General features: G+C 42.6%; 1 protein-coding gene across 2 annotated transcripts in view; it reads right to left on the bottom strand.

Annotated features, from left to right (window-relative positions):
- Positions 1 to 2,621: 2,621 nt before the first annotated feature.
- The window catches only part of ACSL5 (acyl-CoA synthetase long chain family member 5), a 48,537-nt gene continuing 23,233 nt past the window's right edge, over positions 2,622 to 27,925 (bottom strand). For both annotated transcript variants that reach the window (XM_024756050.1, XM_024756051.1), the window contains 20 exons: positions 24,675 to 24,780; positions 19,362 to 19,426; positions 19,140 to 19,241; positions 17,433 to 17,532; positions 15,932 to 16,110; positions 15,135 to 15,167; positions 14,995 to 15,046; positions 14,119 to 14,192; positions 13,717 to 13,794; positions 12,481 to 12,615; positions 11,243 to 11,377; positions 10,624 to 10,719; positions 7,847 to 7,919; positions 7,480 to 7,568; positions 7,080 to 7,196; positions 5,441 to 5,584; positions 4,717 to 4,818; positions 4,171 to 4,242; positions 3,640 to 3,786; positions 2,622 to 2,900 (listed from right to left, as the gene is read on the bottom strand). In XM_024756050.1, coding sequence (XP_024611818.1) covers positions 3,646 to 3,786; positions 4,171 to 4,242; positions 4,717 to 4,818; positions 5,441 to 5,584; positions 7,080 to 7,196; positions 7,480 to 7,568; positions 7,847 to 7,919; positions 10,624 to 10,719; positions 11,243 to 11,377; positions 12,481 to 12,615; positions 13,717 to 13,794; positions 14,119 to 14,192; positions 14,995 to 15,046; positions 15,135 to 15,167; positions 15,932 to 16,110; positions 17,433 to 17,532; positions 19,140 to 19,241; positions 19,362 to 19,426; positions 24,675 to 24,780 — 1,893 coding nt within the window. In that variant the 3' untranslated portion in view covers positions 2,622 to 2,900; positions 3,640 to 3,645. The remainder of the gene's footprint in view (positions 2,901 to 3,639; positions 3,787 to 4,170; positions 4,243 to 4,716; positions 4,819 to 5,440; positions 5,585 to 7,079; positions 7,197 to 7,479; positions 7,569 to 7,846; positions 7,920 to 10,623; positions 10,720 to 11,242; positions 11,378 to 12,480; positions 12,616 to 13,716; positions 13,795 to 14,118; positions 14,193 to 14,994; positions 15,047 to 15,134; positions 15,168 to 15,931; positions 16,111 to 17,432; positions 17,533 to 19,139; positions 19,242 to 19,361; positions 19,427 to 24,674; positions 24,781 to 27,925) is intronic.

Raw genomic sequence — 27,925 nt, 5'->3', positions numbered from 1 at the left:
GGACCGGGGCACGAACCCGTGTCCCCTGCATCGGCAGGCGGACTCTTAACCGCTGCGCCACCAGGGAAGCCCTAGGAGACGTTTTTTTAATTGAAGTATAATTGGTTGACAGTGTTGGACAGGTGTACAGCAGTGATTCAGTTATATCTATATATCTATATATGTGTGTGTGTATAGATATTCAGTTATATATGTGTGTATATATATACACATATATTCTTTTTCAGATTCTTTTCCATTATAGGTTATTACAACATATTGAATAGAGTTCCCTGTGGTATACAGTAGGTTCTTGTTTATCTTTGGCAGGCAGACTCTCAACCACTGCGCCACCAGGGAAGCCCTATCTATTTTATATATAGTAGTGTGTATCTATTAATCCCAGATTCCTAATTTATCCTTCCTTGCTTCTTTCCCCTTTGGTAACCATAAATTTGTTTTCTATGTCTGTGAGTCTATTTCTGTTTTTTAAATAAGTTCATTTGTATCATTTTTTTAGATTCCACATATTAGTGATATCATATGATACTTATCTTTCTCTGTCTGACTTCACTTAGTATGATAATCTCTAGGTCCATCCATGTTGCTGCAAATGGCATTATTTCATTCTATTTTATGGCTGGGTAGTATTCCACTGCATTTATATACCACATCTTTATCCATTCATCTGTCCATGGACATTTAGGTTGCTTCCATGTCTTGGCTATTGTAAATAGTGGTTCCATGAACATTGGGGTGCATGTATCTTTCTGAATTAGTTTTTTCAGCTTTTCTGGATATATGCCCAGGAGTGGGATTGCTGGATCATATGGTAACTTAGTTTTAGTTTTTGAAGGAACTTCCATACTGTTCTCCATAGTGGCTGCACCAATTCCCACCAACAGTGCAGGAGGGTTCCCTTTTCTTCACACCCTCTCCTGCATTTATTTGTAGACTTTTTGATGATGGCCATTCTGACCTGTGTGAGGAAATCTCATTGTAGTTTTGATTTTCATTTCTCGAAAGTTAGCAATGTTGAGCATCTGTTCATGTGCCTATTGGCCATCTGTATGGAGAAATGTCTGTTTACGTCTTCTGCCCCTTTTTTGATTGGGTTGTTTATTTTTTTGATATTGAGCTGTATAAGCTGTTTCTGTATTTTGGAAATGAATCCCTTGTAGGTTGTATCCTTTGCAAATATTTTCTCCTATTTTGTAGGTTGCCTTTTTGTTTATGGTTTCCTTTGCTATGCAAAAGCTTCTAAGTGTAATTAGGTCCCACTTGTTTATTTTTGCTTTTCTTTCCATTACTCTAGGAGATGGATCCAAAAAGATATTGCTGTGATTTATGTCAGAGTGTTCTGCCTATGTTTTCCTCCAGGAGTTTTATAGTATCCAGTCCCACATTTAGGTCTTTAAACATTTTGAGTTTAATTTTGTATATGGTGTTTGAGAATGTTCTAATTTCATTCTTTTACATGTAGCTGTTCAGTTTTCCCAGCTCCAGTTATTGAAGAGACTGTCTTTTCTCCATTGTATATTCTTTCCTCCTTTGTCATAGATTAATTGACCATAAGCACATGAGTTTATTTCCGGGCTTTCTATCCTGTTCCATTGATCTATGTGTCTGTTTTTGTGGCAGTACCATGCTGTTTTGATTACTGTAGCTTTGTAGTATACAAAGCTATTTTTTGGGCTCTTCTAAACACATGGGTAGAATTATAGTAGTCACCTATTCCAGTAGTAATTCTTTCCAAGGCAGGGAACTTGAGCTTTGGGGGTCTGGCTTATAACAGTTAACAATAAGGGAAGGGCACTTGGGGATTCATCAATGAATGAAGCACAACTCTGCCTCATTCCAGTGAGGGGGTAGGGAGGTGGACAGACAGTAAAATATATGTCAGATGGAGTCATATATTATGAAGAAAGCAGGTGGGACAGTCTGATGGAGGTGACATTTAAAGTGGATGAGGGGACAGATCACATGTCTCTGGGAATATCTGCATTTTAGGCAGAACAACAGGCTGGAATGTGGCTGGCGTGTTTGAGGACAGGAAGGCAGCCATTGTGGTGCAGTTGGAATGAGTGAAGGGGGCGTGTGAGAGGAGGTCAGGGAGACAGTGGGAGTTAGATAGACATGGAGGCAAGTTAATTCCTGCCTGCCCTTCTGTTTCAAATATCCAAGAATAGATGTTTCCTCAGCTCTTCTGGGCTCAGGGAAAGACCATCCAGGAACATTCTCCTTAATTCCGGTGAGAGACCAGAAAGGAACACTGTTCGAGACTACTTGGATGATAAAGGAGAAAGAACATGAATTGTGCTCAGTTGGCGTTAGGGTTCGACTGGTATTTATTTTATTATTCACAGCTGTGGGATAAGAAGGCCTGGTCTTCAACGTAGCTATCAAACCTGGTGGCATTCTAGAATCACCTGGGGACCTTTTAAAAATCCTGATGCCCAGGCTGTACCCCTGACCATGTTAATCAGAATCCCTTAAGTGTCCACAGGCCTCAATATCTTTTTAAACTCCCAGGTAATTCTAGTGTGTAGCCAAGCGTGAGAGCCACTAGCTTACATGATTGTTAAGGGGTCCTGTCTGAGGCTGGTTCTCGTCACAGTCTGTGGGGAAACACACACCACAGCTTAAGCTATCTGCAGTGGTTTATTCTGAATGCTGAACATTTCCAAGTGGAAGCAGCACGTGTTGAAGGGGTGTAAGGTACAGCAGGAACTGAGTCAGGAGAGGAAAGATCAGTCATTTCCTTCCCAGAAGGTAAGCCTGCTGTGCAGGCTTCATGCTTGCCCATAGGTCTTCATTCCCAGTTCAGGAGGTTGTTACTCAGTGCTTGCTTCATTTACTGGAAAAATGCACTTGACGTGAGTTTCAGCTCCTTCCCCCACAGCTTCCAGCTCAGCAGCAAACTGTCGGGAAGAGGTTCAGTTACCAGGTATACTGCAGAAAACACTTTCAGGACATACTTTTTGGACAAAATGTCATAGGCCCAGTTTTAAATTCTCCCAAGTCAGAGAAACTACAGGGTTTAGGAAATCCTGAGTGATCAAACTTTTCCCTTCTGGACACAAACTTCAGTGGACACAGAAGTACAAAGAAGAAATTTGTCTCACAGATATGATTAATTAATATGGTGATAGCTTAAAACTCAATTTTAGTGGTTTTGTGGAATGGTTAGAAAACATGAATTATAAACAGCTTTTCAGAACTTAAAGTCCTCTTAATTTGAACACTGGAAGACCTAAATGTTGAGACTGCCAACAATTTAGGTTTACTAGAAAACATGAAAGAATTCCCAAAGGGTCACTTTGGCCCTTGAACTAGTTACACTTATAAAGGTTGGAGATCACAAGGAAGGAACAAAGATACAAATGGACCTTGAAGAAAGGTATCTTGATAGAAGTAGCCCTAAATGTCAGCAACATTTAAGATGGGAAGGACAAGAGTTATTTAGTTCAAGGCTAAGCTTCCACATGGTAAGTTCTCTCACTTAATATTTTTAAAAAGCCCTGAAACTATGGTTTTATAATTTAGTAAGTAGCTACAACAACAGACAGGAGGAAAGAAAAAAAAATGAACATAAGATTAGTTTTTAATCCATAGTCCCACAAGGCAGGCTACCTCTGAGCCCCTCGCAGCCATAAGTACCTTAACCTACTCCTGGATTTTCTCGTACAGACTGTTGATTTGAGTCCGAAAGTATTTGGCAAGCTCTCCCCTCTTTGATTTCAAGGTTGGTGTCAAGAGCCCGTTTTCAATGGAAAATGGCTCTGGATGAAGATAGATGCGTTTGACCTGGGAGGGAAGATGCATGCATACGTGTTTAATAGTGATGTGGATGGTTCCGCAGAGCCCTCTAAATGCTATGTGAAGAACCTTAAAGACTATTTCCCCTTATAAAAGTGGCGTTGATGAAGTGGGAGGGTAAAGAGAAAGGCAACACGTGCCCATTCTCTCACACTAATAATTTGGGAAAGACATGAGTGGAGAAGGAGGAGGAATAATGAACAGCATGAAGGGGCTAGACAGGTAAATGCAAAGGTTACTGTCATTAATGGACTAATAGTACCTCTAAAATCAGTTCCTTGGAAACTACTTTAAAATTTTAAACCCCATTATAAATGCGAACTTTAAAACTTTATGACATGAGAGACCAGGTATAACATGAGTAGTACGTACCTGTTCGAAGGATTTAAGGCCACCTTCTGTCCCAGTTTTCTGCAAGTCTTGTAAAATGCTTTCCCTTATAACCTAGGAATATAAAACAGCTCAGAGCATGGCTGTTGAAAAAGAGCCTAAAGGAAAGGCTGAGCACGAACCAATTCAAAATGCCTGCTAAGCTCATCAGGATAAAAGCAGGATATGGGGGTATGTGCCAGCACATGTGATACCTAAATGATGCTCAAAGAAAAGAAGTCATGGGAAGAAAAAACAAATCTAACTGGTAGCAGGGGTTTTCTCTGGATGGCATTATTTAATTCCTCATTTTCAAGTTATTTTTTCCACAATGCACATGCTACTATAAAAAGAATAGGGATTTTGGTTGTTGTTTTTAAACTCCCCATCCTCTCTTCCAGTCTAATAAAAGCAGTCAGTCCACGCCCAGCAAGGGTCTGTTCTTCCAGAGAGGAGGCTCTAGGCAGCTGTGGGTGCCCAAGCTGGGGAGGCCTCCCCTTCCCACGACGGGCCGATGGGTGGGCATAGGCTTTTCTGAGTGAGACTTACTTGGTTTTGGCACAGTTCTTCAAACGAGCCCGTCACCCCAAGTTTGGCTGCAAATGAGGGAAGCACATCTGGGTCAGGAACCACCACTCCCACCAGGAATGACTGGAAAGGAAACAGGCATGTGAACTAGCGCAGCACTGCCCCCCAGTGGGGAAAGAAAGCGTTACCTCAGAATGCATGATTGTACCCAAGCCCTGAAATTCAGTGCTGGCGTCCTACAGTTTTCTCACCATATATTTCAAACCCTCATGGAACTCTGATCCCATTTTCCCACTCAACATTTCTACAAAAATGTTCTATTCAAACATGAATAGAAGTGGAGCTCAACATTAAGCTTAAAGCATCTCTGGCCTGTCCATGTCAATCCTCCCCCACTCCCAAGAAGCTAAGTTTAAGTGCAGTATATATAAGACAGTTTGTGCCAGAAGAACTCCTATTGTAGTGGAAACGAAGTGCACCATGGGGCTCTTCTAATGAATGGCTACCCTTTAGTATAACTGTTTTAACAGTTCTACTGACTTGTTTACAGAGTCTATCATAGTTTCAAAGAATTTTTTTTTTCATTTATAGTGCCTTATTTGAGGTTTGGAGTGTGGCTTCATTTCTTTAGTTTTATAAGCTGAGATCTTCTCATCCTAAATCTACCTATACAGATTTCCTTTAGCTATGGAAGTTGGCATGGTCTGTGCCTGAAACTGGCTGTTGTTAAGACAATATACATTACCCATAAGCTTTCCCCATGTACAAAAATTTGCAACACCAGGCTACTCCTGATGTAGATATCTTCTATCTTCTCTGGAGCAATGTATTCTCCTTGGGCCAGCTTGAAAATGTTCTTTTTTCGGTCGATGACCTTCAGAGTTCCATTCTACAGGAGACAGAGATAACACCATCAGTGTTTCTGAGCCCTACTGAGTGATGTCAGTGAAGAGAGAGGTGAAGTCAGAGGTAATCTTCCTTCTTTAAACTTGACCTCTCCATTGACCTTCGGGCAATCTTTCCTGTCTCTTTCTTGGCTTTGGGGAAAGGGGAGGAAGGCAGCTTTCTTCAAAACCTGTCTATACTGCGTGTGTCTTTGAAGAGTCAGTGGGCAGTCTTGGAAAAAGTCCCTTGGACCCACTGGCATTGTGTAAATGGTTGCCTCATCCAACAAAGAAATTTTGCAGCTCTGAATTTCCAACAACTTAATTTCCAATTACTCCTTTTCCAGAACTCTCAGGAATAGGGAAGGTGTTATCTTTTATTAAGACTTTTGAATTAGCTCTCCGCCTCCTTGACTCCCTTTTCTGTATCCCTCCTGTTAGGTCCGGGAGCAGGCTATACAGCTCTACTGTGCCACTGCTAATCAAGCAAGTCAGTAATTGCGCCTGTTAGGACAGAAGCAGGGCTGGGGAGGGCTCTCTGACCAGCCGCCAGAGGTCATTTGCAGCTTCATTTCTCTGGGCTAATTGGTCTGAGGTGCTTAGGTGTTTAGGGATTTGAATTAAAGAATTGGGACAAGTGGCAAATACAGTCCACGTGATCACACCCTGAATAGCGCAGCAGACTGAACCAACCGTGGAACTATTAACAAGGCCGACTCAAGAAATTAGCCATCAATTCAGCCTAACAGACATTATCTGAAAGTGATTAATAAGGCTCAGCCCTTTACAATTCCAGTGGGAGGACACATCTGTTGCCTACATTGTAGGCTTATTAGAACTGAGAACTCTTCGTTATGCAGAAACAGATCTGTTAGCAAAATACCACTAGACCCAAATCTGTGAAAGACATCATTAGAACCAGGGTTCTTAGAGATCTGTTGTCGGATATTCCTCGAATATCACTTAAATCTTGAGAATATTGAGCAAGAAGGGAGTTTTAAATCTAGTTACATTCCTGCTCGCCCAGCGCATCGTAGACAAAAACCTTCCAGAGAGAAAAGCTCTTGGAATATCCTCCACAGGGGTTTAAGGCTCCATGATCACCGTGCCTTCATTTCCTCTCTTAGGAAAACAGAGGGGGTTGACAGAGACTACTTACTGCCAATTGTTAGCAAGCTATGCTTTTAAAAAGTCTCAGTGTCTTCCACCAACAGAGGCTGTGAAGGTCACCGAGGGGCACAAACTAGCCTCTGCATACACCTTGTTTAGAAATCCTGCGTCCTTGTTTTGATATGTCTCCATATATAAGTGGAAAGAAGCTTATCCCTTTGAAACTCATAAAAGGCAAACACTATATAGGCCCATGGAGTTACCACAGTTTCTTCCTCAATAAAAGTAAAAATCACAACAACAACAAAATAGACGACTACACTTCTTCTTTGGAAAAGTCACCTAATTTTCCTCTGTAGGGACTCCCAGAAGTTTTGAAGCAACACCCACCGGGAGCCAGCGGCCAATGTCTCCTGTGTGAAGCCAACCATCCTTGTCCAAGGCTTCCTCTGTCTTCTCAGGGTCCTTCAGGTATCCCTTGAACACATTGGTGCCCTTGATGCAGATCTGCACATAAGATGGTACAAGGTGGTGACAATAGCAAAGTCTGCTGCAAAACACCTACTTTCCTACCACCTTGAATCATTTGATGCTTTCCACTAATGTATGAAGAGCACCAGATTTTAATCCCCATTGTGGGGACTGGAAAGTTAGGCTCAGAGACACTGAATTCCTTGCTAAAATTCTGAATAGAATCAAATACAAACCTGTTCACAATTGTGTGCTTTTTCTGATGCAAATGTCCCCACTATGATTGTCTGAAAATGACTGCCCGGCACAGCCTACCCACCTGTCCTTCGTTGTTCACTGCAAAGTAGTTCATATCAGCCACATCTTCCAGCTTCACATGATTGCAAGCGATGGGGACTCCAACGTGGCCTAAAACACACCGTACTGAATCAGCCAGGGTACCGCGAAACGGTGATAATCCCAGCCATGTTTCAGAGAGATTTATGGATTGACTCTAAAGGAATAAAACTGAAAAGTCATCTGGCACCAGTGCTGGAGAGCCAAGATAGGAAGCCCCGGACCAAAGCTTAGGTTTGGCATCTGCCACATTCATCCACAGCACTGAGGTTATCTAAACGCCTGCGTCCTAGTTCATCTAGAACTCCTCCCAACCACTGAACCTCCTGCCCAGTTGACAAAGAACCTACCTGATTTCCAATCCCCAGGTGATGTAATTGTACAGCCAGCAGTGCATTCTGTTTGACCGTAAGCTTCATATACCTGCGCAAACCAAAGAAGGGCTTTGAGACTTACTCGAGATAAAGCAGGAGCCGGCCGTGCCCTATGGCAAGACATGAGGAAAGCAAGGTCTCTGAGAGTTGGAGGACACTTAGTGTCCTAATACCTTGAATTTATGCCTGAGCTGCTAAATCTTTACAACTGTGGATTCACTCAAAAACCAAAAGGGTCCAGAAATAGACCAAAGTATGGAAACATACTATACTTTGGGAAATGTGGCATTTCAGGCTGATGGAAAAAAGCAAGTTATTCATTGAGTGATGGGCAACCCAATGGCAATCAGACTTGAACCAAGGCAATGGAGTGCTACTGAAGGAGCTGAAGAAAGTGAGTAGCATTTTTTAAGGGAAATAGCTATGGTTTGGAACAGGGGTTGGCAAACTTTTTGTATATAGAACCAGATAGTGAATATTTTTGACTTTGTGAGCCACTTGGTCTGTATTTCAACGACTTATCTCTGCCAGTGTAGCAGCAAAGCAGCAGTAGACGATATGTAAATAAATGGGTATGGATGTGTTCCACTGAAATTTTACTTATAAATACAGGCAACGGGCCAGATTTGGCCTGTGCTGCAGTTTGCCCGCTCCTGGTATAAAGGATAATCTTGACTGGAGAGGGGATGTGGGGACGTAAGTGCATGGGCTGCAGTGGGGCTATGGCCTGTCATAGGCAGAGCTGGTGGAGAAGGCGAGGAAGGCATTTCTGGGAGGGGTGTGGCAATAGGACCTTCTGACCTATTGGTTTTAGGGAAAGGAAGGTATTAAGACCGGCCAGGAGGATGCTAGTTTGAAAGACCAGAGGAACTCTGACCTTGGCATCAATTCAGAACCTTTTTTCTTTTAACATCTTTATTGGAGTATAATTGCTTTACAATGGTGTGTTAGTTTCTCTGTATAACAAAGTTAATCAGCTATATGTATACATATATCCCCACATCCCCTCCCTCTTGTGCCTCCCTCCCACCCTCCCTATCTCACCCCTCTAGGTGGTCACAGAGCACCGAGCTGATCTCCCTGTGCTATGCGGCTGCTTCCCACTAGCTAGCTATTTTACATTTGGTAGTGTATATATGTCCATGCCACTCTCTCACTTCATCCCAGCTTACCCTTCCCCCTCCCCGTGTCCTCAAGTCCTTTCTCTACGTCTGTGTCATCAGAACCATTTTTTTTTTTAGATTCCATATACATGCGTTAGCATACAGTATTTGTTTTTCTCTTTTAGGCCGTTGTTTCATTCATGTTGTGCATGTTGGCCGAATGAATGAACTACTTAGCCGTTTGTGGAAAAACAAATATGAGAGTGTATCTGTACTCAAGCCCATTTACTAAATTCCAGGTGGAGCAGAGACTTACTTGGAAAAAAGTAAAACCGTAAGGCTACCAGAAGATCTGGACGAAAACAGATTTATGCAATATTGAGGGTTAGGAGGCCTGTCTAAACAATTATAGAGCCACATAGAAAAGGTGACTGACTACATACACATTTGAAACTTTTGTATAGCAATACATAGTACAAAAAGGTGAGACTAGGAAAAATAGTTCTAACACAACAAAGATTGATTTTATGACCGACCATACGAAGAACTCCTAGGAAGCAAGGTGAAAGAGAACCAAATTATCCTTTGCTCATTTTTCTATAAATAAGTAATCGAGTAATTCATGAAAGAAATACAAGTGCCCGTAAGCAGTAGAAAAGATGTTTAGTGTTAATAAAAGAAACAAAGTTGCAATGAGATTTTTCATGTATCTCGTCGGCTAAGATTTAAGTGACTGAAAAAGCACTAGCAAGAATATGGGGATATCAGGACTTGTGCATTATTTGCATTAATGCATAAAAAAGACAAGACCTTCCTGGAGGGAAGTGTGATAATCTGCATTAACATGTAAAAAACCCATATACTTTGACCCAATAATCCCCACTCGTAAGGATTTATCCTAAATTGATAACTGCATAAATATACACAAGTATCCTTATCACTTGATTATAATAACAAAAAAAAGTGGTAAACAACTCTAGTGTCCATCAATGGAGACTACTGATTTGGGTTCGTTCAATAAACTATTACAAAACCATTAAAATGATGTTTATTTGACAAGGAGCAATGTTAATGGGCACTGTTTAATAAGTATTTTAGAAAACTGATGCTGTTTTTTAAAGGTTATACTCCATTTATAGTTATAAAATATTGGATATATTCCCCGTGTTGTACAATATATCCTTGTAGCTTACCTTATACCTAATAGTTTGTACCTCTTACTCCCCTACCCCTATCTTGCCCCTCCCCCTCTCCCCACTGGTAACCACTAGTTTGTTCTCTATGTCCGTGAGTCTGCTTCTTTTTTTGTTATATTGACTAGTTTGTTGTATTTTTTCAGATTCCACGTGTAAGTGACATCACACAGTATTTGTGTTTCTCTGTCTGATTTATTTCACTTAGCATAATGCCCTCCAAGTCCATTCATGTTGCTGCAAATGGCAAAATTTTGTTAGTACTGATGCCATTTGTGTAAAGGTTTCTGTACACAGGTGCATTAAGAAGTGACTGGAAGGGTATTTTCTCTTGATTTTGAGATTCTGGCTGACTTTCTCTGTGGTACTTTTCGTCTGTGTTTTCATTTTTATCTAAATAGCTTTATTTGTGCAAAAGTGAAATAAGCTATCATCAAAAAAAAGGTGCTTGGCTTACCGGACATCCCATTGCTGCCCGGAGGAACGTCAAGACAGGAGAGGAGATGGGGGCAGCTCCGGTGACCATGAAACGAACATTCCCGCCCAGGCTTTCCTGTTTAATAGACACAAAAGACCTGCTGAAGACTATTCCCTTTGCTTCAGTTTCCTGTGTTGCAAAATGGGTAGAACAGCCTACCTACCCGGTGTTGTCATGAGAATTAAACTCGTTAATTTACACAGCACTTAGAATAGGGTCCAGCATTGTAGAAAAGAACTTAAAATGTTAGCTATTACTGTCACCACCATCCATAGCTGGGATCAGACCTGCAATTTTTTTTTTTTTGATTTCCTCAGATAATTTGTATTCTTGGGCCCTTCAAATTACCTACAACCTCAACAGACCACCTAAGAGAATGAAAGTGCTAGAACAAGAAAAATCCACTTTCTGCTTTTTGACCAAATCCCTTTAGTGACAAAGTTGTCCAAGAGAGATCTCAAAAGGTGAGTGAACACAGAAAGTGCAAAAGGCTCTCCAGTTAAAGAGATGCTTGACCATCAAAGGAAAAGCAAAGTGTGCTGAGTCAGTGGGCAGCCCAGATACTTACCTGGCTCCATCCATAATCTACCCAACGTACCTGGATCTTTCCAAAGACGAGCTTGTCCCAGACACTGTTGCGTCTGATGATACCCTTTTTCACTTCACTGAATTTACAGGCGACAGCCAGGTTCAACAAGAACTTCTTAAAGGGTGTCTTGGCTTCATTTTGTACCTGCAGAGTGACAGCTCCTCTTAGTTGGAAACCTATTGGAGATACTCACCAAGGCCATTCATCAGTGAGCAAGAGATAGTGCCTCCTAGCTTCATAAGGAAGAGGCTCTTATTCATGCACTGGTGTGCTGAATAATGATGAGCCCACACGAAGAAAGAAATGAACTTAGTACATACACACAGAGCTCCAGCTCCTCCAAATTCCTTGTCCTTAGCAAACAACCTTGACAACTCAGATAGCATGTCCTCAAAAGGTAGTCAGCATCTATCTACACCAAAGTTACCTGGGAGTACTGATTAAACAGCTGATTGGGTACCACTGTTAGGACTTTTGATTCAGTATCATATGTATGTATGTAGTGGCATAACATTACAAAGAAAACATCCCACTGGCCATTTTTGAAGATCGCTGGGGTACCAGTTCATTATTTTGAAGACTGATAAAGGAAAAAATCAAATAAGTTTCATGCCTTTATGAAAGAATCTCAGCTAATGAAGGCAAGAGAAATGCTTGGATTAGAAAAATCACCATTTTGCCAAGCTTAATGAAAAACAGAGCAGTGATCAATGACAGCTAAAACTGTTATGTGGCAGTGGGATTCTGGCCCGACTCCTTAGTAGATCTGACCCCGGACAAGTTATTTAACCTCCAAGGTTCAGTCTCCTCATCTGTAAGTTAGGGATTGTAAGTGTTGGCATGATTTCCTGGGCTTTTGTAGAAATTAAATGGTGGAACGCATCTGAAATAGTTACCGTGGGGCCTGGCACCTCAGCAAGAAGCACACTAAACCAGTAAGTGTTATGAAATCAGAGTAACAATTTACCAGTAAGTCAGCTGAATTTTGAGGGGCTCCCCAACTCTCTGAATTAATCTCTTTCCAGATCACATCCAAGTAATCTCATCCAGAGGAGAGGGAGTTTCATCTGTTATGGTCTTTCATGGCTGCAGTTGTACGTGTGGCTATAAGTGGATGCTGGTAGGGGTTGGGGGTAGAAGTGGAGCACGTTTCTTAGTAACATAGAGTTCCTAAGAGCTTTAGTCAGGCCTAAGCCCCAGACAGCTCCGGCAGCTCAGGGCCAGCCCAACAGAAGCAAGGTTAGCACCTTATCATAGACCCTGTTAAGGAGTCGGGGAACCGCAGGAAAGACTGTGGGCTTCAGGGTCTTCATGTCATCAGGCAGCAGCCGAATATCTCCTTGGAAGAATCCAACTCTGGCTCCACAAGAGTACACAACAGCCTAAAAACAAAACCAAAGAGCAGAGCTCAGAGCCAAAGGACCACTTTGGGTGGGGTCTGTATGGAACAGAATTGAGGAGGTCCATGGGCACTTTTCTCTGGACAGGACACCCGACCCCTGAAGTTTCAGGTACCCAGAACTCTGAGACCCTACCCCCTAGGCAAGATGGAAACTCACTTCTGCTGAGGTGGCGGGACAGGTAAGACAGATTGTGAGACTGAAGGCCCAGCCCTACTCTGCCCACAGCTCTGGGTGAGGGTCTAAGGCATCATCCTTTGTAAGAGACCATTCCTTATGTAGCACTAAGAAAAAACACTGCCACTCAAACTAGAACACGCCTACAATTGTAAGACCATCTCAGTTTCAGAAATGGTAAAATGTGAAAAAATATGCTTATTAGAATTGATATTTTATTAATCAGATATCAACACTTTAGCCCAAGGAACTGAATCTTCCATTTTGGCATTTCATGCATCAACAGATAAGCTGGTTGAAGAGGTATTTAAGCAGGGATCAGAGAGAGGATTTTCCACCCCTAATAACACCTGTGTTTTTGCTTTCGGTTCTCCAATCAGCCTCAGAGTAGCCTAAAAGCTTGGCGTCCGCTCACAGAAGGCCAGCTCTCCCCCCAGTTGCTGCACGGTCCTCAACGGCTCCACCTTAAACACTCTGGACACCTTACCTGGATCAAAGGCTCCTTCTCCACCCCTCTGTGGGGAACTCCTTTTCTCCAACCCTAGGTCTTTTCAAAAATTCTAACCCAAATAAAAGAAAACAGAAAAAACAATGCCTCGTATCCCTGCTCGGAATTGAGGGTAGATAGTAAGCTCCCGGCTATGAGCTCCCTGGACTGGCAGGCACCCTGTGTGAAGGCAGGAGGAAGCATTTGCTCCGTGGGACACACACAGACTCAGCAGAGAAGGCTCTGCAGCAGGTTAGGGGTGATGCCAAGATTAAGACTCAGCCATGCCAACTCCCTGCCCATGTCCTTCACATTAGAGCAAAGACTGTAAATGTTGCAGAGCTGCCTTTGGAATAAACGTGGGACTAGCAAGTCAGGACCTTCTTTTCACATACCTGCTAGGAATATAGGATCCTTACCTGTACAACCCTCTCAAACATATGAGCCAAGGGGAGGTAGGATATGGTCACGTCCTCAGAACTGGGCTCAAAAGTATGCTATAGATCAGGAAATGGAAAGAAGACAACAGTGGATTAACGCCAACTTTCTCTTCCAAAGAAGATTTAAACGCTGCTGCTTTCTAGGACCGCCGCACACAGTTGTACAGGTGTGCACTGTGCAACTCTAAGGGGCGCCCTAACTGCACCGAGTGCAGAGATCTGCAGTGACCCTAAAAGAGCAAAGCTCTAGGCAAAGATGCGCCAGTATTTGTCCACACTCCGGCCTTCAACCTGTTTCTTCCCCCTCTGCCTCCTCTGACTTTAAAATCTTATGACAGATTCCCATTTTAACGAGGGCCTCCTTTTCAAGTGACCACTGACCTCCACACATTTGAGAAAAGCAGCAGCATTTGAAACGATATTTTCATGGGTTAACATGGCTCCTTTGGGGTCACCTGTAGGAAACAAGAGGTGGGAAGATCTGTTAAATGGCTAATAGGTAGCCTTTGGCATTGAAATGAGAAGCTACATTCGATTGGTTCTGTTCCAGGGAGCAGAGAGCTTCTCCTGTCACTGTGTTTTTTTGTATGAACAGTGTATGACTCTGCTTATGAATGACTGATGCCTCCACAGATTCTACTTCTGACGGCAGCCTTAGCCTTGTCCTACCACACAGGGCATAGCCACAGTCACAGACAGCAACACAGTCAAAAAGAAAATCCCAAGTAACCCGCCCCCCTCCCCGTGCCGTTTTCATGTTGAAGACTTCAGATCTAACAACATTACCTAGCCATCACTTTATAAACTGGGCACAGTGGAATGGATATAACTTCTAGATCATCATGGATCATGTTAAAATTTATTGAGTTCTAATAGCTAGGTAACTACATACAGGGGAGAAAGAGGACACAGAGTGATCTGTGTAGAACTACCACCGGGCTGTCTTGATTGAGTGAAACCACTCCAGTGATGTCAACTTGAGAGAGTCTGGGCTGGGGGATAAAGTTGACTTTCTGATGCCATCTTTAAGAGCCCTGAATTCCATAGCATGCAAACACCTCCCACTGTGTTCAGTGAAATTTATTTGCTTATGCATAGGTTTTTCTATGCAGGCATCTGTACTCAGAAATCTTAGATTATAAGCCCCTATGGATAGGGCTTATTGTAGGGTATTTTTACCAGCCCACTAGTGGTCAGTGGCTCAAGCCATGTTTTTGGCTGACCAGGGGCCTCTGGGGCAACTTCCTGGGCACTGACCTGTGGTCCCACTGGTGAAGCAAATGATGCTCAGATCTTCTGGTGCAGGAGGCTGGAGGGGAAAGCACAAGGGCTTAGTCTACCGTGAGCTTTGGAAGTTGAATACGGAAAGACTCAAATTTGGGCAGAAACAAACTTACCACGGGTTTTTTGAAGTTCTCTTTGCCTAAATTCTGCATGAACAGGAAACCAAGAAAGACAGACATTAGTTGAGTTGGGAAGACTTAGGACAAATACAGCCCTCCCTTTCCCTTTTGCTTGAGCACACCTCTGTGGGAATACAACCAAAATTCCAACCTGCATCAGGCCCAGAGGCAACATTCAGGTACAATGGAAGCCTTGGGGTAGAGTATAAGTTTTCTCTAGAGTATCAACTCAAGAGGGCCGATCCCAAATGTCCAAACTTCCCATCAGACTCCTATGGTTCAGTCTTCTAGGACCACTGCTAAATCGTTTTGAATAAAATGAACAGTTAACATTTCAAGGCTTACTACACTTTATATTACTGTCCTGAGCACTTTATTTTCTCTCATATAACCCTTTACAACTCCTCTGTGAGGTAAGAACCATTTCATCCTCATTTTACAGAGGGGGAAAGGAAGATGTGGAGCAACTGGCCCAAGGCCACCTAACTAATGGGTGTGGAGCTGGAACGTGAACCTAAGAAGCCTGGCTCCAGGACCGTATCTTTAACTGCCACCTAGCCTCTGCATTTATAAATCCTCTACTTGGAAGTCTGTGCACACTGACCACAGACCTTCCTCACCCGCTGAGTTGTCTTGGGGAAATGACTCCCAACGCTTCACAGCATGAGTGTAATTTACTCTTCTCCTTCCACCCCGGAGAACAACAGCTTACTCCCTTGTGTAGAAGTCCTGCAAGTTGCCCACAGCATCAGCCCAGCCTTCCAGCTGTGAGCTGACTTTCAGACCCATACCTCAGCATCAAGCAGTGATAAGATCTCAACTCCACATTTCTCCCCTCTCTTCTTCAGGTCGTTGTCAAAGGGATCCATGAGGATGATCAATTTCAGGCCCGGGGTGAGGCCTTTTTCCACATTCTTAATCAGGGCCGATGCCTTTTGGGGCGTGTCACAGATCACTGTGGCGATTTCAGCTGAAAGCAGAAATAGGGCCGGGGGTTACCCTCCTGCTTTGCTGTGTACCCGACTGTCTTGCAAAGAGGAAGAGATTCTTGAAAATTTCAAAGCTACTGGGTCCCCAAAGGAGATTATGTCTGTAAATCAGATTTGTAATGTATAAAATCTGAAACATTCCACTGATAATAAATAAGCTTAATTGAAACAGAAGCACTTAATTTCCTTGCATGCACTTAACAGTTTATAGTTTCTAGAGGAGCCACAAAATTCCTTCTGCTTAAGAATACAGACAACGTGTATGAATCATGTAGATGTGGTCCTGCCAATGTGTTTTATCTAGGGGAGAGGGGAGGAGGGATTAGAAGGTAAAGGAGGAGGCAAGTGGGATTCTAGCAGACAAGCATTTATGATTTTTAATGTTAGCATTTGCTTTGATACTTGTTTACACAAATAGAAAACTTCTGATTATGTCTATAGTTCAAATGGATCTACTCACTTAATCTACTAGTTCTGGGACAGAAAGTAACATCTAGTATATGTCTTATTTGCCCATTGAACTTGAACTTGTTTCTCTAACAGTGGTAATTTGGTCCACAGACTCAGCATGGACATTGGTACATGCCGGTGAGCTATACTGACTTCGATTTATAAGAATAGGAAATTAAACTAGTAGTTTCACAGTGATACAGTCAATTAAAAAGTTATTCACTAACTGTGGCCTTTCATCCAGGGTTGCCAGCAAAAATAGTCTTATTGCTAAACTGTATTGTCATACTACGCTACCTTGAAGCATTTCATTGAAACTTCTATCTGATTATATACCTGCCTCATGGGCTTTTTGTAACTTCCCTCTAAATTATATCATAGGTACTACAGGACAAGAGAGACTTGAGCATTTTTCTGGCCACAGCATTCTAAGTCTGCTAACAAAAACAGATAATGAGGAATTACTCAGCATCAAGAAAGAATCAAGTTAAAATGTAATAGCGACAGGAATAAAGACGCAGATGTAGAGAATGGACTTGAGGACATGGGGAGGGGGAAGGATAAGCTGGGACAAAGTGAGAGAGTGGCATGGACATATATACACTACCAAACGTAAAATAGATAGCCAGTGGGAAGCAACCCCATAGCACAGGGAGATCAGCTCGGTGCTTTGTGACCACCTAGAGGGGTGGGATAGGGAGGGTGGGAGGCAGACACAAGAGGGAGGAGATATGGGGATATATGTATACATATAGCTGATTCACTTTGTTATACAGCAGAAACTAACACACCATTGTAAAGCAATTACACTCCAATAAAGATGTTAAAAAAAAATGTAATAGCAAAGTTTTACCCTTGTTGACAACGTATATGACGGCGTCTTCTCCCAAGGTGTCATACAGGGGGACAGCTACCATGGAGTACGTGTAACAAGCAAACTCAGAGATGACCCACTGTATGGAGAGAAGTTCAAATAAGGACTAGCTTACGCTTTGAAAAGGAAATGTGCTAATTCAGTCATTTTGTCAACAAATGCTTATTTGGTGGCTCTGTGTTAAAAAAAAAAAAATCACCTTTTTTGTGATGCCCTAGGGACTGCCACTGCTGATGCTATAAAATATAATTAAATAAAGAAGATAAGATAGGTACAGAGACAACAAAGGGAGAGTGTAGTAAGTTCTATCCATAAGTGTTATGGAAAGCATTAGGGAGTCTTGAGGTAGAGTCACACTCAGGGGTGGGGTGGGCTATCTGGGACTGCTTTGGGAAAAGTGATGGAAATTGGGCAGGGCTTTGAAGGACAGGTAGGATTTGGTCATGGAGATGGAAGCAGAGAAGGTATTCAAGGAAGAAGGAAGTGAATGAACAAAGATAGGACCGCATGACTTCACTAAGTACATAACAGAAAGCATAAAAAGTGACAGGAAATGAATTGGAAAGGTGGGCTGGAATCTGCTAATGGTGGACCTTGAATGTCAGTGTAGGCATTATGAACTGAATTGTGTTCCCCCTAAAATTTATGTTGAAGCCCTAACCCCATTGCAATTGTTTTTGTAGATAGCTCCTTTAAGGAGGTAACTAAGGTTAAATGAGGTCATAAGGATGGGGCCCTGATCCAATATAACTGTTGTCCTTATAAGAAGAGAAAGAAACACAGGGGATGGCAGAGAAATGGTCATGGGAGGACACAGCAAGAAGGCAGCCGTCTACAAGCCACGAAGAGAGGCCTCAGGAGAAAACAAACCTGCTGACACCTTGATCTTGAACTTCCAAGCTCCAAGACTGTGAGAAAATTAATTTCTGTTGTTTAAGTCACCAGTCTGTGGTATATTATTATGGAAGCCCTAGCAGATTAAGATACTAGGTTTGGTGTTAAGTTCCTGAACTAGAGTCAAGGATATCTCTTCTTACTGAGGCTGGGTGTGATGAACATAAAGTATGTAGATGCACCTAAAAGTGCAGCCAGGGCCCTCTTGGATTTTTAGTTAAGCAACTGGCTTAGGTGAGCACATGTCATCCAACTCTTCTGAAACATACAAAGGCTTTCTCTGAGGATATTGGGTCTAATGACTTAACTTGAACTTGAAGATAAGCTTAATTCCAATCATCTTAATGTCTAAAATCTGTTTTCAGCTCACTGTGGAAAGATGGCTACAGCTGGTCTCAGTAGCAATGGATGCCTTGGTTGCTAGTTCACGTACAATGTGCAAATTCCAATTCTAGTACAAACTCATCCCTTTCCACATCATCCTCAAGCTCTTACTTGCCAGTCCTTCATAGCTTCCTTATTTTCTTCATACAACAGACTGACTTAAAATGACACATAACGGGAGACGTGTAAGAGAAGTCCAGTCACCTAGCAAATAGCACTAGACATTCAACCAGGATTAAAGAAGTCCTGCACTGTAACTTTTAAGTGGAACAATATTTAAAGAATCTGAGGTCTTTAAACAGCTTTGATAAGTCATCAGCAAGTGTCAGAGTGCTGGATTGGGGTAGGGTTTAAAGTCTTTAGATGTAGCCCTGACTCATTTCCTTGAGTTAATTTCAGGATGGTTACCTCTGGCCTATTCTGAGCAAAGATGCCAACAAAGTGTTCTTGTGATGCCTTATATCCTTTCTGCAAGAGACAGGAGCCCAGGTACTCTGCTCGATCAGACACCTACAAGTGAGAGACGTAAAGAGAGAGAGAAAAAAGCAGTCAAGACCCAAAAGAGATCATATTAGCTCAAGATAACCACACAAGCAAAAGAATTTATCCAAAATCATGGGCCTGACTTACCTGTTTGTAGGACAGCCATCTGTAGGGCTGGTTTGGTTTTCTATATCCCAAGCAAGGCCCATTGTCTAAAAACATAACATTAAATGAAAATCAGCTCCAGTTGCAAATTCTTTGGACCAGAGAAGGTTAAAGGAGGTTAGGAAGAGACAAGACACAAAGGATAAATCCAGTAAAGATGCAAGCTTCTCTTATGTGCCAAGGAAATTCAAACGCAGTAAGTACTCAGTTCTCAAAGGCAGAGGGAGCCTTGCAAACTACATTCGAAACACTTGGGAAATGCTATAAAACAAGGGTGGTTCCATGTTGGAATGTGTGACCTCCATGGTAACAGGCATTTGGGGAAAGCCATGAGTATGGACTAGCCCACATGAGGTGAACAAACAAAAGCCCACAAGTAAACACTAATAGACCATATCGGATAATCTTGGATTGAGCTTCCCTACAATGAAAGAAATATGTGTTCATAAAAATTTAGAAAAAATCAAAATACAAGGCATCAATAATCTCGTCACATAAACACCATTGTTAAGGCTGATGTTTTCTTTCATACCTCCTTTGATAGTTCTACAGGGTTATATTCATTCCACGTGTATATTTTGGTATCCTGCTTCCTTCCCCCATTTGATATAAATATTCCCCTGTTATTATTTCTCCTCTGTAGAGATTTCAATGGCCTTATTATGGCGAAGCTATGAAGGGTTCTACTGTATAGCTGAATTTATCTCATTATGGACATTGAGATTGTTTCCAAGATTGACACCTCAGTCTTGGTAATGGTAATGGTATGATGCATATTTTCCAACTGATCATTTCAAGGTTAGAAAATTTTCTTAGAATAGAGTATTTAAAATGAAATAACTGTGCTGGGAGGGGTGGCAGCGGCTGGGAGTGGGGATGGCTGGTCACACGGCTCAGGTTTTTAGTACTTGGCACCACATTGCTTGGTGAAGCAGCTGTGACAATCTGCTTTTCTCCAACCAGCAATATATCAAGTCATAGACACTAAATAGTCTCTTTTTAATATGTCTTCTGGTTAAATAGGTTTTAAAAGTTATTGCTTTAGGGACTTCCCTGGAGGTGCAGTGGTAAAGAATCTGTCCTGCAATGCAGGGGACGTGGGTTCGATCCCTGGTCAGAGAACTAAGATCCCACATGCCGTGGGGCAACTAAGCCCACGTGCCACAACTAGAGAGCCCACGTGCCCTGGAGCCCGTGCACCACAACTAGAGAAGAGAAAACCCGCACAACTAGAGAGACGCCCACGCGCCACAACGAAAAGAGCCCGTGGGCCACAACTAAGAGCCGAAGCAGCCAAACATAAATAAATAAATGAATAAAATTTTAAAAAATTTAGAAAGTTATTACTTTAGTCTAGGTTTCTTTAACAGCTATTAAAGTGGGGCCTTTTCCCTCATTTGTTAAGTTTTATCTGGTAACGTACTTTGCCCGTTTGTATGAGCGTGTCTTCTGAGATACTGAGACTCATAAAGAACTGCAAGAACACACACACATACGAGTACATACAGGAGCACACATGTACACACACATTGGCCATCAATATTTTTACAACTTATATTTATTGTCTTACATTTGACAATAGAAGAATTACACTCTGAACATTGAAACTACTCAGCCTTATTTAAAATTACGATAAGTCTGGGAACATCCACTTACTAGAGTAAATAGTAATTGCAGCCACAGAAGCCGTGCAGGTATGGTATGTGTCAGGCTAAGGGACAATTCTAACTGGCCGAGAAGATCCCACATCTAAGCCAGAATGAGACTGAGGTTTTTATTATTATTATTATTTTTTTTTTGCGGTACGCGGATCTCTCACTGCTGTGGCCTCTCCTGTTGCGGAGCACAGGCTCCGGACGCGCAGGCTCAGCGACCATGGCTCACGGGCCCAGCCACTCCATGGCATGTGGGATCTTCCCGGACCGGGGCACGAACCCGCGTCCCCTGCATCGGCAGGCGGACTCTCAACCACTGCACCACCAGGGAAGCCCGAGACTGAGTTATAGATAGAAAAGCAGAAGAGAAGGAAATTTTACATAGAGGATTTAGCCAAATTGCTAAGAGGAATTCAGGTCTAGCCCAAAGGAAGCATTCAAAGAGAAGGTCACTAGGAATTCAGAGGTAAATAAGTGAACTTCCAGACTAAGTGACAGAGGAAAAAGGAGAGAAAGCAGGAAAGAGATAGCCACTCTGATTAAAGAGATATTTAAAAAAAAATGAATGTGGAGACTGTCCACAGGAAACATTAGTTCTTTTTCTTTCTGCTGAAACAGCTGCATGAACGCTCAAGAAGTCAAGTCTCAGACTGAGACTTTCTCTGAAGCCACAGGCAAGTCCTGCTTTAGAGTTCACAGCCAGTGCTGCAGCCTAGAGTGTGTGCCACTGGTGCTCTACCAACGGGATTGTCTGTGCTGACATTAATCACCAGTGATAAGTACCATTTATGGTACCTAGCCTACTCTGTGCTAGGCATTTTAACTCATTGGGTCTTCCCAATAACTACTGTTATCCCCATGGTACCAAGAATCATGAAGGGCTAGACAGCTTCAAGCTCACTCAGTAAGTGGCAGAGCTGATGAAGGTGGGAAAAACTATACTGCATCTCCTTATCACTTCCCTGTTGATGAAAATACTAGCAGAGGCCCATGACCAAGGAACAAGTCAAATAACTGGCCCAAAGGGGAACCAACTGGGGTTTCATTCAACTCTGTGCCCTAATCAGCTTCAGTCTGATTAGCCAGAGTCCTGACCAGGCAACAGCCTAGCCTTTGATTAATTTAAGCAACTTAGATCTTCTGTTCTAAGACGTGGCCATCTAAAAAGAATCATTAACAACTTCTCAGCAAAACTGGGTCCCAAAGCTGGGTAGAGTTGAAACTCCGGCATGCAGAATCCCTGGAAAGCTTTGTTAAAAACTCATATTCTTAGGTCAAACTATCTGGAATTCTAATTCAGTAAAACACAGTGGAGGGCTTCTCTGGTGGCACAGTGGTTGTGAATCCGCCTGCCAATGCAGGGGACACGGGTCCGATCCCTGGTCCAGGAAGATCTCACATGCCGCGGAGCAACTAAGCCCATGAGCCACAACTAATGAGCCTGCGTGCCACAACTACTGAAGCCCGCATGCCTAGAGCCCATGCTCCACAACAAGAGAAGCCACCGTAATGAGAAGCCTGTGTACTGCAATGAAGAGTAGCCCCTGCTCGCCCCAACTAGAGAAAGCCCACGCTCAGCAACGAAGACCCAACACAGCCAAAAATAAATAAATAAAATTAAATTTAAAAAAACAACAAGGTGGAGCCAGAGGATCTATATTTTAAACATTATCTGCAGGTGATTCTCAACATGGATCATCTACTGGGTAGGGGTTAAAGATAGAGGTTAGGGCTGACGTATTCAATCCCAGTTGTAAACAGACATGTCATTTTTCTATGGAAATAGCCAGCATGGATTTTTCAAGCTACTTACATGAGAAGCCATTTTAACTTTATCTGTTTAGTTTAAATTGAGTATTGAAATAAAATTTCTAAATGAAGCAGTGTTATGTGCCACATATTACACGCTCAATGACTTGTTTCTGGTTACAATAACAACACATGCTCAGTGAAGAAAACTTCGAAAAATGGAAAATCCCAAAGGAAAGTCTATTGTATTAGCTATATACTATCTTAAGTTGCCAAATAAATAAAACTAATGGTTGCATTTGTTTGTGTTTGTTATTTGCCTGGAAGTCTAAATCAATACTAATTTGGAGCCAGAAATAGTAAGTACAGTCCCCTTTAGAGACTTCAGATATAAGTTTTCTTTACAAAAACCTTTCATTGTCTGGAGGTGCAACAACTTTTATAAAACACTTAAGAGCTGACATAAAATAGAATAATCTAGCCAGATAGACAGATTTAAATTTCAGTATCAGTGTCAACATTTTCTAGCTCTGTCTCCTTTGAAATGTTCCTGAATCTCAGAGTCTCTGTTTCCTTGCTTTAAAAAATGGGGGTGAGGGGGCTTCCCTGGTGGCGCAGTGGTTAAGAATCCGCCTGCCAATGCAGGGGACACGGGTTCGAGCCCTGGTCCAGGAGGATCCCACATGCCACGGAGCAACTACGCCCGTGCGCCACAACTACTTAGTCCGTGCGCCACAACTACTGAGCCCATGTGCCACAACTACTGAAGCCTGCACGCCTACAGCACAGGCTCCTACAGCCTGTGCTCCGCAACAAGAGAAGCCACTATAATGAGAAGCCCGTGCACCACAACAAAGAGTAGCCCCCACTCGCCGCAACTAGAGAAAGCCCGCGCGCAGCAGCAAAGACCCAACGCAGCCAAAAGAAACCAAAAACAAACAAACAAACAACGATGTCGCAACTAAGATGAGACGCAGCCAAAACAAACAAACAAACAAATAAATATTTAAAAAATAAAAATAAATAAAAATGGGATGATAGCAACTAATCCCTGTGATGTAGGGAAGATAAAGTAGATGATATATCCGTGCAAACGATAGGCTGGTTAGCGCTCGACTATTAAATATTGTCATAGTCATAATTAAAAGGCAGAAGGGAAGGGATGAGAAGAAGTCACAGAGGTAAACCTCCGCTTGCACTGAATATCACCCAAAAGATAAAAGTTATAGCGAGAGTTATAAGTCAGTTGATTTTGAAAGGAAACCAGTGTACCTAGCAACATGTTCAATGATAAGAGATAGAATGACTGAGCCTTGATATTTTCCAAATGACCCTACCAAAGTTCATGTGGTGATGTTTCTAAGAAAGTCCAAAAGATAATTACCTTCTGTGATACTATGGGCAGCAGCACGGGCCAGCAGTATGGCACTGGGGGCAAGGGCGAGGTAAGAAGTCAGGAGGTCTGAATACTAATTCTGGCTCAGATTCTATAATGCAGGGAATTGCATTTATGAAAAGCATGTTCCTAAACAAATATAATTTACTAGTGAATCAATCAAAATACCTTCCAACTGTTAACTCTTTAACAACAATTTGGCCAGGAAGTTCTCCTTGTGTTAAGTGAGAAATAGGTTCAGAGAGGCAAAGTGGTTTATGTAAAGTCGCACAGCTGAAAATAGGAGAACTGGGTTTCAAACCCAAGTCTGTCCTACTACACAGTTTACAGCACCCATCCTGATTCTGTGCTCACGTCCCCTCCATGCTGTATTTGTGATTCTTCTTGGACCACCGCATTTAAATAGCTAGAGTTTTAGAAGCGAGACTGGGAAGGAGAGGTATGGAACAGGACCCCACCTTGGTCTTACAGGCAAGGTGAGACATCCAGGCTTACCAGACACAGCAACTCCTCTTTGGAAAACTTCATACATCGTCTTGGCATCTGAGAAGTAGTAACGTATTAGGTCATTGTCCTGGCAAGGACCTCTCCGTGCTCCTCCCTAAGACACAAGACCAAGTTTAGGTTAAGACTGAGTCTTTCGCCACCCTTTCCAAACCCTTATGGATTGAACTGAAAAGAACATAAACACTGACTATTGAGGTCACAGCGATGACCCTTTTAGTACTCAGTCAATCAATTTTGTAAATCTCAAAATTGTGGTGTCTTCATATCAGAGAAATCCAGAGATTGTCACAGTTATGTTTTTGGCAATCTCCCCCCACCTCCCTAGGCATACACGCACGTGCGTGCACACACACACACACACACACACACACACACACACACACACACAAAAGAGATAATATTATAGTTATATCGTTTTTAAAAAATCATGTGAGGTTTAAACATCTATCAAATGCATACTATATTCCAGTCACTCGGCAACTACTGTAGATGCAAAGTGAGGTAAGACAAAATTACTGCCCATGAGCACCCCATAAATGAGACTTTTTGGAGCTGGGGTAGGGTGAGAAGGGAAAAACATGCAAATATAATACTGTGATGTACATGCTGTAATAATTGTTTTGGGAGATGAATGAACAATTCTGTATCAAGTAGAAAGGCTACAGAGAAGAAATAATATTTCAATTGAGACTTTGAAGATAAGTAAGCATTTACCAAAATGATGTGGTTTCGTAGAGCAGAGGGAAAGGAGGATAATTCAAAGTGAAGGAATAGCCTGAACAAAGGCACAGAGGTAGCAACAAGGATTTACTGTATAGCACAGGGAGTTATACAGTGTCTTATAATAACCTATAATGGAACATCATGTGCAAAAAAACCCAAAAAACAAACACACTGTGCGGGGCTTCCCTGGTGGCGCAGTGGTTGAGAGTCCGCCTGCCGATGCAGGGGACACAGGTTCGTGCCCCAGTCCGGGAGGATCCCACATGCCGTGGAGCGGCTGGGCCCGTAAGCCATGGCCACTGAGCCTGTGCGTCTGGAGCCTGTGCTCCGCAACGGGAGAGGCCACGACAGTGAGAGGCCCACGTACCGCAAAACAAACAAACAAACAAACAAAAAAAAACCCACTATGCTGTACACCTGAAACGAACACAGTATTATAAATCAACTATACTTCAACTAAAATTAAAAAAAGAAGGTACAGAGGCAAGAAAGCACACTGAAGATTCTGGTGGGCAGCTTGAGAACAGGGTATTTGAGAAAGAGAGAGTAGCTAGGGATTTGTCCAGAAATGTCAGCAGAACTACAGGATCAGGCCCTGATTTAGATCCTGGAGCTGCAGTAAGAGCTATAGGCATGGTTCAACCCTCATGAAAGTTAGTTTAGAGAAGCATAGGCATCAATTAAATAAGCATTCAAAACTGTAAATTACTATCAAGATAAGGGTTATAAAAGTACAAGGTAATCCATGAGGCTATATAACAAGAGATCTGACTTAATCTGGAGCATCAGGAGATTTCCATCAGATGTCACATTAAGTCAAGACATCAGAAATAAAGTTCTTTTGGGACTTCCCTGGTGATGCAGTGGTTAAGAATCTGCCTGCCAATGTAGGGCCCACGGGTTCGAGCCCTGATCCGGGAAAATCCCACATGCCACGTAGCAGCTAAGCCCATGTGCCACAACTACTGACCCTGTGCCCTAGAGCCCACATGCCACAGCTACTGAGCCCACGCACCCAGAGCCTGTACTCCGCAACAAGAGATGCCACCGCAATGAGAAGCCCGCACACCACAACGAAGAGTAGCCCCCGCTCGCTGCAACTAGAGAAAGCCTGCACACACCAACGAAGACCCAACACAGCCAAAAAAAACCATTAAAAAAAATAAATTAAAAAAGAAAAGAAACAAAGTTCTTTTTCTAGAAAAGAAAGATGGGGTCTTCCTGTCTACTTACATAGATGGACTGAGGAAGAACGAAAGATGATTCAACTCAACTTTAGGCAATTGGGTAAGAAGAGATGCATTTAAGTGAGATAGAGCAGGAAGGGAAGCGGGAATGGGTGCATGCGTGTGTGTGTGTGTGTGTGTGTGTGTGTGTGTGTGTGTGTGTGTGTAAGGGAGAAGACATGCAGTACAAAGATGTGTGGAGCCTGAGGTACCTGAGTGTCACTGAGATGGACTGGAACTCACAGGCGAGGTCAGAAGTAGAAAGTCAGATTTGGGCATCATAGACTTTTAGGTACATATTCATGTCATAGAAGAGGAGGGGTTTTCTCAAAAGAAGTGAGGATTGAAAGCAGGGACTGGCAGACTATAATCTGGGGCCAAACATAGCTTGTCACTGTTAAAATTTTATTGGAGCGCAGTCATGCGCATTCATTTACATATTTCCTGTGCTTTCACGCTATAACAGCAGAGTGGAGTAGTTGCAACACAACCCACGTGGTCTGCAAAGCCTAAACTCTTCACTGTCTGGCCTTCACAGAACATGTTTGCCAACCCCTGCTTTAGAGGAATCAAGAGATGGTGAGACCGACACTGTAAGATGAGGAGAGGAAAGAACTTAAGTGACAAAGAAAGAAAGCTTTCTTTCTTAGGAAGAAATCTCATTGAAGGATACGATGAAAGGCAAAAGTAGAAGTTTCAGGAAAGCAGAAGTGTCAAGTCAATTGAAAGGAAGAGGCTGAAGAATCACTGAATTAAGAAGTTAGATTATGAGTGATGCAGAGAAGTCTGGGGAGATGGTAGTGATAAAGGTCAGCTCTCAGTGAGTGGAAGTTCAGAAGAGGGAATCAACAAATGGACTGCTCTTAAAGACTCTGGGGAAAAGGGAGGATTGAAAAGAGATGGTGGCCTGAAGCAGCAGGACCAGCAGGACAGGAAGATGCTGCTAAAAATCTTCCAAATAAAAGGGAGGCAGGCGGAGAGTGGAGGCAACTTGGAGTAAGATTCCCGAGTAGAAGAACAGAGTTTGTAAAAAGATCAGAAGGGGTTAGCTTTACAAAGGAACAGGAATGCTTCTTTTCTCTGAAAAGGGTTGAAGATGAAAAATCATGAGAGAAAATTCTTGGAGGTTTCCCTTGGCTCAGAGATATAGGAGGCGGTGTGATTTGCTGAAAAGTCAGGGAATTGAGGGGAAAAGCCCAGCTCAATGTCTGTCGTTTTAAGAGGGAACATTACCTCAAAGCTGGTATTTAACTCAATAACTTCTTTACTATTCTCAGACACTGCGTGTCT

Source organism: Neophocaena asiaeorientalis, unplaced genomic scaffold, assembly GCF_003031525.2.
Source record: "Neophocaena asiaeorientalis asiaeorientalis breed wild unplaced genomic scaffold, Neophocaena_asiaeorientalis_V1.1 scaffold85, whole genome shotgun sequence".
In the NCBI taxonomy this organism is placed as follows: domain Eukaryota; kingdom Metazoa; phylum Chordata; class Mammalia; order Artiodactyla; family Phocoenidae; genus Neophocaena; species Neophocaena asiaeorientalis.
The sequence above is the reverse complement of the archived record's forward strand: the minus strand, read 5'-3'. Positions and strand labels throughout refer to the sequence as shown.